Source organism: Octodon degus, unplaced genomic scaffold (genome assembly GCF_000260255.1).
Source record: "Octodon degus isolate 3935 unplaced genomic scaffold, OctDeg1.0 scaffold00140, whole genome shotgun sequence".
Classification (NCBI taxonomy): Eukaryota; Metazoa; Chordata; class Mammalia; order Rodentia; family Octodontidae; genus Octodon; species Octodon degus.
In genome coordinates this window covers 939,016-953,983 of record NW_004524716.1, presented here as the reverse complement: position 1 = coordinate 953,983, position 14,968 = coordinate 939,016, and the positions used below count along the sequence as shown (strand labels likewise).

The following is a 14,968-nucleotide window of genomic DNA, read 5'->3' as shown; positions in this document are numbered from 1 at the left end:
CCTTGCAGCCCTTCTTTTTCTCTAATTTTTGGTCTGCAAACTCAGGTTGTTAACCCTCCAGAAGAGAAGCTTATTATTACCCAACAACATATGCAGTTGGGTTTAACCTCACTATCTGTCTGAATATCAAATGTCTTAATATTTTTCAGTGGTAGTTTTCAGTATACAAATGCTGACTTTTTGTTGTTTATCCAAATTTGTAATTGTTTTTTGTTGTTGTTGTTGTATATGTACTTTCTTTTTTGCTCTACTGGGGATTGAACCCAAGGCATTGCATGTGCGAGGAAAGATGTATCTCAAACATCTGTCTGTCTGTCTGCTTGCCTACCTGACTGCCTACCTGCCTACCTACCTACATGTGGGATGGAGTCTCACTAAGTTGCCCAGCCGTACTTTGAACCTACAGTCCCCCTGCCTCAAGTTTTGAGTGCTGGTGTGACAGGTGTAAGCCACGATTTTTGGCTTGCTTTCTTAATTTACTTTTCAGCTTGTTTGTTGCAATTGTATAGAAGTTATATATCTTGTATAGCAAAACCTTGCTGAACTCATTTGTTAGTTCTAATAGTTTTTTGTGGTCCTAGCAACTTTTTGATATAGTTTTTAAAATACAATACCATGCTATTTGTAAATAGAGATGTTTCACTTCTTCCTCTCAAAATTGAATACTGTTTATTTATTTACTTATTTGCCTAATTTCCCTGGCTTGAGCCTCCAGCACAGTGTTGAGTAGAAATAACATAAGCTGGCATCTTTGTCATATTTCTCATCTTCGGGGTTTCTCATCTTAAGCATTCATACCCATTGGGTGTGGGTTAACTGGGTATTTTTCATACATGCTTATTGTCAGATTAAGAAAGTTTTCTTCCATTCGTGGTCTGTTGAGTGTTTTTGTCATGAAGAAATGTTGGGTGTTGTCACATGCTTTTTCTGTGTCTGGTCAGATAAGACGATTATATTACTTTTACTTTGTATTTGTGTATCTGTTTTGCCCTGTAGGAGACATTTCCATCTTGTTATTTGATCTTTCTCCTCAACTGCTATGTGGGAGAGGGGAGATACAAAATCTTTTGTGTGTATTTCAGGGTGAGGAACAGATATTAAATCTATTTCTCAATTCCTTAAATCTCAACAGACAGAATCACCATCGCTTCCATTGACGAGACTGCCTAAGGTTTTTATTTTATTTAATCTATGGAGTTGTCTTGTCTACTTCACATTTCAGTTAGAAACAGCTGTCATCAAATCCATCACCCAACGTGATGCTGTAGCCGTGACTTAGCCCGCAGCAAACACTGATCTGAAACTGAAGAGTCTTCTCTTCCTAAAATTCAGCAGCACTCATGGAGACCCAGCAAAAGGTCTTTCCAGCCTCTGCCTCCCGTCCTCTGAGCTCAGGGCACTCGACTCATGTTACTGAAGACTTTTTTTTCCAAGGGGACTTAATAAATCATGGCTTTTACTGACTCAAGTGTCACGGGGGAAAATAGGATTTAAATTTGATGGTGTGGGCTTTAGCCTTTAAAAGAACACTATATTTTTTCTTCTTAAAATGGAAAATTTGAAAAGAGTTAAATAGTAAAAAGAAGAGAAATAGAATTATGCACAATCCTACTAAATGGACCTCATTTGTGCTGGTGGTCTTCATAGAGTTTTCTTCTTCTGTGTTTTCTTCATGACTTTGAGATCAGGCTGCATTTTATAATTTTATGACCTGCCTTGGCTCTCCCTTCAATATGATAAACATATTTACTGCTGCAGTAAATTCTAGGCAAATACTGGCTGTAATGACAATATATAGTGGAATTTCCTTAACTGTTACTCTCTTGATGGACATGCAAATGGTCTGTAATTTTTGCTTTCAAAAAACATACTGCTATTAACATGCTTTTTCTGAGACTGAGGTTAAAACATGGCCTGTGTTGATGTTTGAATTTAAAAGCTGTACTCTGTAGACTAGCAATCAGGGGACCCCTAGTGATTCTGGTTGTTCGCTTAAAATCTGTGTGCCTTAATCTGTCATCTGTGAAGTTAACCAGACAAATCCCCTCACAAAAACAGTATTACCACAGAAATTGACCATAATGAAAATATTTCTTAGCCTGGGATAATGACCCATATTAACAGTGAGCTGTTGATTTCATTAGAAGGAAATCTACTACTGTGAATAGCTCGCTACGCGAAGGCCTTCTTCCCAGGCCTGGTCCACCGTGCCGGCCATAGCACAAATCCCCTCTTAATTCACACAGCCTTGACCAGTAGGGGAAAGGAGAACTATAACTTGTGACCTCAAAGGCACTTGGGTTTTTTTTGGAAATGCAAAGAAAATATGACATTTGTTCAAATGAGATAAAGCCTTTCTTTGGCTTCCGAATGTTTTATCATTTTGTATTTTCTTTAAAAAAATGCCACACACTTTCAAGAAAGCCCTTAAGTATAATAGATCTGTTGCCAAGAAATTTCTAATCTGACAAAAAAATGTAAGCAGCATTGTTCATTCATCCTAGTGCGCACTACCTTGAATTAACCCATGGCCACTAGTAATAAAGTACTCCAGTTGTCACCACAGAGCCAGCTTGGAGCATCAGCCTGATCCTGCACCTCCTCACAGATGCAGGCAGGGCTGGTCCGGGGTGATAGGGACCTGAGAACCCCTGTGACTGAGGAGAGGATGTCCAGAAGTAGATTTAGGTTCCTGAGATGGCCATTTTGTCACCATCTCTGTCCCTCTGGAGTTACATGTTCTGCTGCTTTCTACTCAGTCTACACCCTCAGCAGTTCCCACCAGGGCTGTCTACTGGTGTTGCATAACCATCCTTTACCTTTCTCCCAGCAAAGCACAAATGAGTTCTGAGTTTAGTGTTACGAAACAGTCTAATGAATTTGTCTTATGAGTCATCAAGTTGAAATGAAAATTCAGCCATTTTAATTAATTGCTTCATTGGGTGATATGACTTTTTATACTCTCACAGTCATTTCTTCTGGTTGTTTAAAAAAAAAAAGTATTTTGAGGTACTTTTACCTTTATGGTAATTGGAACAAGATGGTAACACCTATAGTCTTAACTTCTAATGAGTTTTTCATTCAACATCGAGGGCTATATTTCCCAGAAATCCAAGAGGAATCCCATAGCACTGATATTCTGGAACTTTCAGGTTTACCCATTCCAAGGTTTTAGGAGTAGGGATGCTAAAGTAAACAATGAACTCCCAGGATTAAGTTGGCTTAAGGCTGTGAAATGCTCTCACCTAATTGATTCACAGACTGGTTAAAAGTAATAAATACACCTACGGTATTTTCAGGGAGGTAGGCAAGACTACTCCTGTCTAGGTAAGTGGTTTTATATTTATTTTATCAGACTTTTAAACAGGTTTCAGTTTACAGAAAAATTAAAAAGTTCAGACTTCCTACATTGTTCCTACCTCTTCAATTAGTAAAGACTTATGAAAGGAATGTCCACACTGCCTCAGTTTCCCCTGGATGACTGCAGTGTAACTTGAAATGCTTGTACCATTCTTCATAGAAATGTTGCCATCCTCAGCATTTCTCACTCATGACTAGATTCCAGTCTTGGAATAGCGAGGCCCCTGGCCTCAAGCACCCAGCACAGTACAGTGAGCCCCTTCCTCCACTGGGACCAAAACCTGTAGCTCGGACCCTGACCTTCTGGTTTCCAGTCTACCCTGGCCTGCAGGAAACCACACTGAACCAGAACCAGTACAGGCTGTCACTGGGGTAGGAGGTGGGGGTGGTCTTCACATGAGACATGATTGTCATCACGGAGAAGGTGAAGCAAAAATCAGAAGCAGAGGTGACTGTGGGAAGAGGTTTCCTCTTGATCTGGAGCTCATTTGGATAAGCCCGAAGCATGTGTCTTTCTTAGTCAACGCTAGAACACTAGGCTGTGAGTTTCTAGAACAGTTCCTGGAAAAGAAAACCAAACTTAGACACCATCATAAGGAATGGGAATGTCCAGGAGATCCCCTGCAAGGTGAATAACAGCTAGTGTGACTTTCTTCCAGGTCCCATCTTTAATGCCTCTGTGCATTCGGACACACCATCGGTCACCCGGGGAGACCTGATCAAATTGGTCTGCAACATCACCGTGGAAGGAGCCCTGGACCCAGGTAGCTCCCTCCATTCTTTTCCCTCTCCCGTATTGTTGAAACATTTTTATATTATCCGTCCTGTGTCACCCAGCTGTGGGAAGCGGGGGTCTAGCTTGTCCATCTCCGTAGTCCTTGGCTTGCAACTGCCTTGACTGAATGCTAACATCTGTTGGATACTTAGAAACACATCCAGGTAGTTAAGTTTCAGTTCCAGGACATTCAGTGGGTCCCCTCGGGTACTGATTTGAAACCCCCTGGTAGGACTTTCTCTCTCTCTCCGTGTCTCTCATTCATTCATTCAGATATCATGGAGATCCTTCAGTGTATAACCACTGCTATAAATGCTGGGCACAAAGCAGTGAACAAAGTTCTCTGTTCTCGTGGAGTTTGCAGTCCAGTTATAGACACACGCGAGACAACGGCAATTAACATTATGAGGAGATATAGTACAGAGTGAGGGAGTTTTAGCAAGTGTCCAGGGGTGTGATTATAAAATTTTTAGGAAATGTTTTCTTTACAGAAAAGGTTACTATTAACCACAGCAAACCTAAGAGCAGTAGGACCACCTCACACCTTTTCTGCTCGGCCCCATTCACTGACAAGGTGTTGTCCCTCTCTTGTTCCTGATCCTTAAGTCCTGGCAGATTGACTACACACAATAGCAGGACACACAATAGTTGTTTAGCGGGACTGTGGCCCCCTCTGGCTTTTCCCAGAGTGCCCGTGAAGTACCTGACTCACACAGGACTGCCTTTTGTCCTTGGCTCACTTTGACCCTGGATGCTGTCCAGACCCACCCATAGTAAGCAGCATCGGGCTCCATGCGGATTTGCACCTTGAGAAGGACACACTGTGTTATATGGAGACTGCTGGAAGTGTGGCTGTGGTGCGTGTGGTGCTGGGGGTGGGGGGACACCAAGAAACAGGTGTCATTTGGGAAGGAGGGGCAGGTGCCAGGGCCGAGGGCAGTGGCCTCTAGAGCAGCCAGGAGGAAGATCCAGTGTAGCAGGCCCTGAGCCTTGGTGGCATTTGGGAGCGGGCGCCTGGAGCCAGTGCACCAGGCAGCTGCTGACCCAGTACACCCCTGGCTTCTGGAGGACTTTCGTTGGATGGCTCAGATGGCAACTTGTCTGAGGTTTTCTCTTAAAGCCCCAGTAGGAAATATTTTTGGTTCTACAAGCCAGATGGTCTCTGCAGCAGCTCCTCAATTTTGCCACCATAACAGGAAAGCGGCTGTGGATAACCGCGTAAACTGATGGGTGTGGCTGTGTGCAGTGGAGAGCTGTTTAGCCACACAGATGTGGGCCGGACTGGACCTGTTGCTGGTGATGTGCTGATTGCGAACCTTCGCTAGCCGTGCTTTAGGGGTAGGAAGAAAAGATTGTAGGGGACGGAAAAAAGGGAAAGAAGAAAGAAACCTATCAACTGATGGAGTTGGTTAGCTCTGTCTATGGGGGCAGGGAATGAGGAAAATAGGACTTAGGTGAGAAGCCACTACTGCTCTGAGGTGGGAAAGATTGAGGATACTAAGGTGCCATTCAGAAATGGAAATGAAAGTAAAAGTAGAAAAGATTGCCAGAGAGAAAGGAGAGAAATCCTTCCTAAGAGTTAGGCTAATGGAATGCCATGTTTACCCTTGTATCACATTTATGATATATGCAAAAATAAATCCTTTAAATGTTCTTTCTCAATAAATTAATGGGTCACCAGTTGTGCCCTTAGTGTAAAAATATTTTTCTCCAGTGTAATTGCTAAAGCTATAGGTAGCTGGTAATCTTGCAGGTCATAATTTTCCAGAACTTTGCATTCTTGGACTGTGTGGGTGGAAGATTCTGAATAATTAAATACACATTATAATTTAGTTTTCTCTCACACATCTTCTGGACTGTGAGGAAATTCTCCTTGGGAGAGTTGCGTAAGTAGGCCAAGGGCTGAGGCGCCCCCGTGCCAGGGCAGGTGGCAGAGCACGGGTTGTGCCCTGAGTCAGCTTCTCTTGAAGCAGAGTCCACAGTGACCCATTGGAGGGGTGCTCTGTGGAGAGTCCCTGGGAAATAGCACTGAAGAAGTCAGGCAGAGGTAAGAATCTAGAATAAGTCTCTGTCTGCAGGGGCTCTTGGGGTGTGAGTGCTTTTGGGGTATTGTTCAGCTTGAGTGAGAGGACCGGGCTCACCCTCCTAAAGTCAGTCATTGCCCAGGACATGTGGGGCCAGGGACTGAGTGTGTTTCATAACCTCCACAAGACCTGTCTAGATGTGGCTTCTGTCAGCTAGGGCCAGTCCTCTGGAGAAGGTAAAGGTGAGAGAGCTTTAGCAGCCAGCACCTGCCACAGGTAGCAGAGCCCCGGAGGTGGGGGGTGGGGGGACCAGCAGCATCTACAGATGGCGGTGGCGGTCCTCTTCCTATGCACAGTGTCTTTGTAGGACCAAGTATCAGAACCGCGCAGGCGATGAGTTCATGGTGCTCAGCTTTTATTGGGCCTTGGTGCTCTTCTAAGCATTTTTATAAATATAGTTAATTTAGGTGTGGGTGTTGTTTTATAGACAAGGAAGTTAAGTTGCAACGAACTTAAGCACCTTCCCCATGTCACATGGCTGGTGTTGATGGTGCTGGGATCTAGCCCCGGGAGCCCACCTCAGAAAGCACCAGGGACAGTCAGGGCTTGGAGTCTGGGTGCACATACTGGGAACACAGCTTTGCCTTTTTGCCTTGAGGAGCACCCAGCACCTCGGGTGGCAGCAGCACTGAGTTAGTTTCCACTGAGGAGATGAGTGAGGTTGAGGTGTCCCTCTGCCCAACACCCGCAAGGAAGAGGAGGTTGACGGCACTCATGCGACCCCCTCAGAGCTGGCCTTTTTTGAATAGAAGTGACTTACATTCTGGGAACAAGCGAATTTTATGCTTACATTCCACAGGGGCGTGGCAGGAAGAAAAGGAGATTCTGTGTTGTATTTTCAGAGTGAGCGGAAAAGGAGTTATCATTGGGCTAATTCTGTAGAAATTTCTACTTTTACTTGAACTTACCTTCTTTTTATTATGAAACTACCTGAACACCTATTAGCCGTATAATACGCCTTTTGACGTTATTAGTATACTTTTTTTTTTTTTTTTTTTTTTGGTTCTGGGAATCAAACTCAAGACCTTGCACCTGCCTGGCAGGCACTATGTTGCTGAGCTATAGCCCTGACCCTACTGTACTGTTACTAAATGAAGAAGTGTTACATTTTATATAAACTGCATTGTACATGCATAACACATACATACATGAACATATATTGTCAGGCGGATTTCAGGTAGAACATGCTTGTGGCTTATGGGCCTCCCTTGCCTGCTGGATAAGTTAAGGCAGCCGCAGCCACTGTCAGTTGGTACTGATGAGGAGTTGTGGTCCAGAGTTCGGGATATGTGCTCCCTTCCCCCTCTTGGAGAATCAACGCTGTGCTGGTGTCTTCCTTTTCTCATGCCCATATTAATTTATTTGAGGCTGTTAGAACCCTAATCTTGCAGGGTGCTTTACGATCCAGCCGCAGTGCTCACTGGGACTGTTAAACTACATTCAATTTTCTCAGCTTGATATTTGTTTCCTCTTGTTTTGAACTTACCCACTTCTGCAAGAAAAAAAAAAAAAAAAACTATAGCAAACGATAAAATTCTAAATTGTTTATGGCTCTAAATTTTGTACACTTTGATGTAAATGTTTTTTATGACTTAAGTCTCTCTAGTCTGTGGTCTTTGGCCTGAAATGTCAAAGGACCCAGCTTTCTCTGGGAGACAGCATGCAGTGTCACCACCCTCAGCTTTATTTTCAGTGCTGTGTGGGGAGGCATCTTAATTTGCCCGACCCTTCTGGGGACTCCCCAGGCCAGGTGGGCGCAGTGTGGTGTTTAAGAGGCTGGATCCCACAGGCTGGCCACGTAGCTCAACAGACCAAAACGCCTGCTTAGGCCCCAGGGGTGGGCGGAGCTGTTAATGGAGACTGGGCGTGGTGGCGCGCACCTGTCATCCCAGCACTTAAGAAGCTGAAAACAGGGTCCAATTTGAGTCCAGTCCATCTAGTGAGACCCTGTAGACCCTCTACTAAATACATTAAAAAGAAAAAGACTGGATCCTGAAGCTGGACTTGCTGAGTTAGGTTGAGTCCAGCCTCGATCAGAGTGGCCCAGCATAGAGGCGGATGAAGGTGCTTTCACCACACGGCCGCTGTGTGCACGCGTACGTGGAGCACAAAGCAGGCGGGCAGCACACACGTCGCGTGCACGCGGCAGCTGCGTGAGTCTCTCCACTGCGCTGAGCTCAGGGCTTGGCTTCTAGTAATTGCCATGTTCTCTGGTAATTCACAGATAACATGGCCTTTGACGTGAGCTGGTTTGCGGTACACTCCTTCGGTTTGGACAAAGCTCCCTCCCTGCTGTCCTCCTTGGATCGGAAGGGGATCGTGACCACGGGCAGGAGGGACTGGAAGAGTGACCTCAGCTTGGAGCGCGTGAGTGGGCTGGAATTCCTGCTGCAGGTACATGGCTCTGAGGACCAGGACTTTGGCAACTACTACTGTGCCGTGACACCGTGGGTGAAGTCCCCAACAGGTTCCTGGCAGAAGGAGACGGAGATCCTCTCCAAGCCCATCTTTATAACCGTGAAGATGGATGGTAAGCATGGCGCCCAGGCCCTCTTGCTGGCAGTCCTGTCTCTGCTGTGTCACAGCTGCCATAGCCAGGCCTCCACAGTCTGGCTTCCGTGCCACCGCACGTCCGACTCGCTTTTTCTCTAGGCCTGGCGTAGGCTCAACTCTGAAAACAGGCAGCCCTTGCTCATTCCCGGCTATCATCCTGTGCAGGGGGCACCAGTGGGAAATAATTTTCAAGACTTACTGGAAAAGAGCCGGCCAAATAGTTCAGCAGATTGAAGCACCTGCAAGCAGATGCAGGGTCCAGGGGTTCGATTCCTGGAACTGCCGTGCCAGCTCTGCCCCTGGGCGCGCTGAGACTGGGCATGGTGGCACGTGCCTGTAATCTCAGCTTTTGGGAGGCTGTAAACAGGCAGATCATTATGAGTCTGATCTAGTAGTGAGACCCTGAACATCCTGTTTTCTCTTCCCTAAAATACAAAAAAAAAAAAAAAAGACTTACTGGAAAGAATTTCAAGGCTTTGTCTTTTCTATAAATTCTGTAGAAATCTGCTTACCTGTGTCCTGAGATTGGCAGGGGCCACCAGTGTTAGAAGAGCTAAGTCAGGTGTCCAGAAGAAGCCACATTAAGTGCTGGCTGCCCTTCCCCTCCCCCCCCCCCGTTCACCTAAACAGAGTGGGGGCATCACAGAGCCCCCAGGTGCAAGGATGACTCCCCACTTCTCTGGTCCATGCTGACCACTACATCAGCCTAGCTGAATGGGTCCTTGAACATGAAAGGTGGGAATACTTGTTTTTTGATTCATAGAAAAACACGCCTGGGCTGGCGAGATAGCTCCGCGATCTAAAGCACCTGCTTAGGTAAGCTTAGGCAGGTGCAGGGGACTGCAGTTCGATCCCCGGCACCACATGCCACCCCAGCCCCACCCTCAGGACAGGCTGAGCCAGCCCCCTTCCCCCCCAGAAAAAAGATTAAAAAAAAAACAACAACACATCTCCCCTACAGAAAGCTATGGAAAATAAATGCCAATTAGGATACTCCATGGAGAGAATTAAAATTCAGGTGTGTCTTAGTTACTTTTTACTCGTTGCTGGGACAAATACCCGACAGCCAAAATGAAGGAAGGGAAGGTTTATTTAGCTCACAGTTACTAGAGGCTTCAGTCCATACTCAGCTGGGTCCAATGCAGAGCAGCACATAGCAGAAAGCAACCTTTCATGGTGGAGGCAAAGAGCAAGAGCGCAAGGGAGGGGTAGCAGCAGCTCAAGCAGCTGGCTTCTCTTCTCACCTTACATTGTAATGCAAATTACCTGCCCCTGGCAGGGCAGCATCCCCACCCACAGAAATCAATCACAAACTCCAGAAGCCACCCCAAGACTGCATGAGGCTTTGGGGAGGGGGGACACCTATACACAAACCATAACAAGGTGCCTCCAAGATTTAGTAGAAGCCTTAGGAATGTTTCCCTCCAGATATGCCAGTTTGGGGTGATGTCCCTAAGAACCCCAGTTCTTCCACAGACAGGTTGGCTTTTTGATTGTCTCTTTTAAAGTGGGACAATAGTATCTCCTGGAGCTGTTGTGAAAATCTAACCATATTAGGCTAAGGGACTGGCTCAGTGGTACCCACCCAAGGCGTAGAGTGCTTAGAGGGAAGGGAAGACAGGGCCTCTGGGGCAGCCTTGGTACAGTGTTTGCACGTATTTAGAACTTGCGTCATCTCTAGAGTGTCTGCCTCTTGGAAATTCCTTGCTTGAACTTGCTGTATATGAAAACCCAGATTTACCAAACAAGTAGAGGAGTGATTATTCACTTTGCTCGATAATTTACTATAGTGTTACTTAAAATAACTCCCTAGCACACTTCGGTTATTTGATGCATAGAATTGATTTATGCAGAGTTGTTTTTTTTTAAGTTGCATCTGCTACTGAACGTGCAGTGCCCTTATACTGACTTTTAAAAATCAGTCTCCTGCCAAAACCCTAAAAACAAGTTGACATTCAGAGGCAGCAAGTGGAATCTTTTTTTCTGCTCCCTACCCCACAGAACATGGGGAGACATTTGCTCATTTTGTCAGTGGCTGATTCTTTTCTTCTGCAGCACTGCGCTAGGTAGGCAGTGCTGGGTGCTGGATTCATGAGACCTGATCCCCCTGGGCAATCCTGGTGTGGGGCACAGGAAGGCAGTGATATGGGGATGTGAAATTCCCAACCTGGCCTGAATGAGTTCGTGTTCTCTAAAACCAAAGAATGAATTTTAGGAACAAACGGAGGCTGAAGGTAAAACTTTATTGGAAAGGAAAGCTTCTGTCGGAGAGGGACAGAAGGGGGTCCCGAGCGGGTTGCCCAGGAAGCTGTCTCCTTCAGGTTATTTTATAGGACAAAACCATGCGGGGCTAAGGTAGAGGCAAAGGGGTCTCGCTTAGGCAGATACAGGGTGGGACAAAACTATGGTCAACCAATGGGATTACAAGCACCATTGCCCAGGTAAAATTTATTAGGCCCAGGACCAAATGGGGTAGCGAGTCATGTAGCAAGCGGGCGACCTTATCTGGTGGCCTTCAGTCAATGATTCTTCCCAACTAATGAGCAATCCTGGATGCCAACTTTAGGGAGGTCAGCATTTGTTTGATCTTTAGGTCTGGCTCACACCAAGAGCATCTCCCCAGTAAGATGTCTGGTCTTTGTCATCCCCTTCGAGGGCCTGTCCCTGTCTAACTACCTACAGTATTTCTATCTAACTCGGGCTGCCTGCAACAGCAACAGGCTCCAGCCGCATCGTTGAGGCCCTGATGCCTGCTCTTGTTCTCTTCTTCCCAGTGCTGAACGCCTTCAAGTATCCCCTGCTGATCGGGGTGGGTCTGTCCACCGTCATCGGGCTCCTGTCCTGCCTCATCGGATACTGCAGCTCACACTGGTGCTGTAAGAAGGAGGTGCAGGAGACGCGGCGGGAGCGCCGGCGGCTCATGTCAATGGAGATGGACTAGGTGGCGGCCAACAGGGAGGGGCCAAAGGACGTTCTGGGACGGTGGGGGTGAGAAGAGGACAGTGATCCTTCAAAGGAAGTGCGTTACACTAAAACCAGTCCTCTCTAATCTCAGGTGGGACTTGGCGCTCACTCGTTTCTGCATGTCAGGTTCAGAGCGCGGATGTGTTTACCAGCACGCAGCTCCTCATCCCACAGCACTTTCTGATGTATAACAATCGCGTGTGTTTCCCCGACTGCAGCTTTTTAATGGTTAACCTTCGTCTGATTTTTTTTTCTTCTCCTACTGGCTTAGAGATCCTCCGACTTGTGTGTGTTGGTCACTTTTGTTGCGATGGCTTGTGGTGAGGAAGGGGTAATGGCGGTCAGAGTTCTTTATCTTGCGTGAGATTGTGCCCGCCCATAGTAGGGGCTCCCTTGGGGAGGGCTGCCGCGGCTCTGCCCCAGCTGAGAGGTGACACAGACCTGTGCCGAAGGCTCGTTTGTGGTTTTCGCTACCCTGCTCCATCTCCCTATTTCCAGGAGTTTAGACTACATTGGAAATCTAAACTTGGGGTACGTAACTTCTCATGGAGCCCAAATGCATTTCTTTTGCTTCTCTGCCCCTCCGCCATTTCTTTTGCATCCGTTTTCTGTAAGCGTGCTACTAGGGCAGCCCTGGAGTTTGGAATTTGGCTTTCCACCGAGCACCTTATCTCACCACCTTCGCCTTAAGAGTGAATATGAGGATAAAACCACAGCTGCCTCCACCCAGGGCAGATAGAAGTTCTGCAAAGAGGAGGAGGTTGGGGACCAGAAAAGGACAGACATTCTATCAGATGGATCTGCACCCGCTGACCCAGGGCCGCCAAGGAGAGCTCTAGGAAGTTAGGGTACGCAGCCCGCACCCAGAGGTCAGTGCAGTCAGGGCAGTGCCAGGCTGAAGCAGCCCCCCATTTTGCCCTTCTGCCCTTCATGAGGCAAAGTGTAGGCCACCAGGGGCCTTGCAGGGGACCCTCAGATAGGCCGTGTCCTTCATTTGCCTCTTGGGTCCCTTTGCATGAAAGCAAATTGCTGTTTGCAAGATTGACTGACTTCAAGGACTCAGAAATTGCTTGGAGGAATCATGTGTCTTCAGTGACCTTTTCAGTCCTTCAAACCTTTTTAAGAGCCCCTGCAGGGGGCCGGTGAGAGAGGGTATACTTGTTGGTATGTTTGCTTTCCTATTAGGAAACCCAGCAATTTACTGTCACGTGGGCAGCCTGTAAAGTAGGGCTGAGAGCAGCTGCTGTGCCCGACTGCCCCCATCAGGAGCAGAGGAGCAGACAGGAAGATGCTCCCGGTCCCCAGCTTCCACTTTGGCAGCGTCGCACCCCTCCAAGCCCTGGCTCCCTGGAGCGTCTCACACCCCACACTGCACTGGCCTTCTGGAAGCACCCCAGTGGGGTTTCCTGAGGCTCCCTGGTGACTCATGCCCTGATGGCAATCCTCCTTGCATTTATTCTGGCTCTGAAGTGTCTAACACTGCTCTGTCTTCCAAAAGAGAAAAAGATGCGTTTGTTTTGAGCAATAAAGTAATACAGAATGATAGCCCTTCCTGTGCAGCTCTTTGTCACCACAGGCCGGATGAGCCGAGCTCCTCTCCGCTCTCCACCCCCGCTTCCCTCTCTGCTGCCTATGACTGGGCCTCCACTATCACTGGGTCGATCCCAGAGGCAGATTTCTACCTAGTTTTCCTTTTTTATTTTGCCCAGTGTGGGGACCACTCCTGGAGTAGAGATGCGAAATTCTATGCTGATGGCTGCAGTACGGTTGGGTTCCAGGCTTCAAGTGTGGTGGAAAAACAGGCCGCAGGTATGCCCTACCCCGGTGAGAGACTGCAGGAAACAGAGACCTCCTCAAGGCACTAGGTTCGGGTGTTCTCTACATGCCATTTCCTAAATCCACTATTTCAGAGAGAGTAGGACATGAATGAACGTATAAACAGGAGTTAAGAGCAGCAGGCGCTGTCTTAGTTGCAGCCAGTGCCCTTGGGGTCTTCCAGTTACTACATGAAGGTCAGGATTGTTAGGGCACTGGTCCTCTTTAGTAAGAGGACAAAGTACTTAGCTTTGGACAGGACCAGGTAGATCGCACCAGACACACGGTGGTGGTCAAGGGATCAAGTGGTCACCTTTGCCTTTCGAGTGGGTGGTGCAGTTAGAGGCTGCGTTGTCACAGCACTGATTTGCACATACCCCGCTATGTCCTTTTGGGTCAGCCAAACCTCACCTCAGCAAGGGGCAGGGAGAGGGGGCAGCAATCCCGGGACATGGCGCCGAGGACCTGGCACCTTCCGGGGACATAAAATTGCTTGGGATGAGTGTCTGTTTTAAAATGTGAGATATGCTCTTGTACCAAATAGGGCTTCCCACAAAGTGCTCTTCTGGGAGAGGCTGCTGCCAGCAGCGCGGGCGAGCGTGGAGGAGGGGCCGGGCCGGGCCCCACGCGGATGGAACTGCGCTTCTTGACAGAAACTGTGGAAGGTTGGGTTTTTCCCCAATTGCTAAGGTGTATCCAGAAGGAGCCTAAGCTGTGTTCAGATAGAAGCCTCAAAATTACTTTAGATTGTTTACTTTATGATGTTTACATACACGTTTCACTTTAAAAAAAAAAAGAAAAAAGAAATAAAAGAAAAATGCAAACTCTGGCTTTTTAAAAACTTTTCAGATTTTTCATGGGACAATGGAACTCCGACTCACCAGCTGAATTCAATCTTAAGTTAGAGGTGTACTCATGTGTGTTTCCCCCTCCTCCCGGCCACGCGGCTCCCTCCTGCCCACATCTCTGTGTGTTGCCCTGGTGGCTCTCGCCTCTTGCTTTGCAGACTGCAGCCGCGATTTTGTCACTGACATCCGTGAGCCAAAGACTGAGCCTTTCGGGCAGGAACAATAAGCAATACTACACAACTTGCGACTTTCAGAAAACTTTTGTTTTTTAGCTTCACCGATGACAACAGAGGAAGAAGGGAACTGGGCTTCGGGTAAGTTCTCCTCCGCTGTTCGACCAAACTCTCAGTGGTAGACGTCTGTGCAGATCACTAGGAAAACGGCTTGACTGTCTTTTGAGCGTGGCGCATCAGGATCTGCAGAATTTTCCAGAGACAATGAAAAGGTCTTCTGTATTTTTGTCCATATCCAATGTTAAATGAACTAATTGTATTGTTTTATACTGTGACCACAGATATTATGCAATGCACCATTTGTTTTTTATTTCATTAAAGGAAGTTTAATTTAAA

General features: G+C 47.0%; 1 protein-coding gene across 1 annotated transcript in view; it reads left to right on the top strand.

Moving 5' to 3' along the window:
- Nucleotides 1–14,968, top strand: part of Ptgfrn (prostaglandin F2 receptor inhibitor) — a 123,750-nt gene extending 108,782 nt beyond the window's left edge. Inside the window, exons 8-10 of the mRNA XM_004641718.2 lie at nucleotides 4,020–4,124; nucleotides 8,444–8,749; nucleotides 11,547–14,968. Of these exons, the coding sequence (XP_004641775.1) occupies nucleotides 4,020–4,124; nucleotides 8,444–8,749; nucleotides 11,547–11,713 (578 nt within the window). The 3' untranslated portion in view covers nucleotides 11,714–14,968. The remainder of the gene's footprint in view (nucleotides 1–4,019; nucleotides 4,125–8,443; nucleotides 8,750–11,546) is intronic.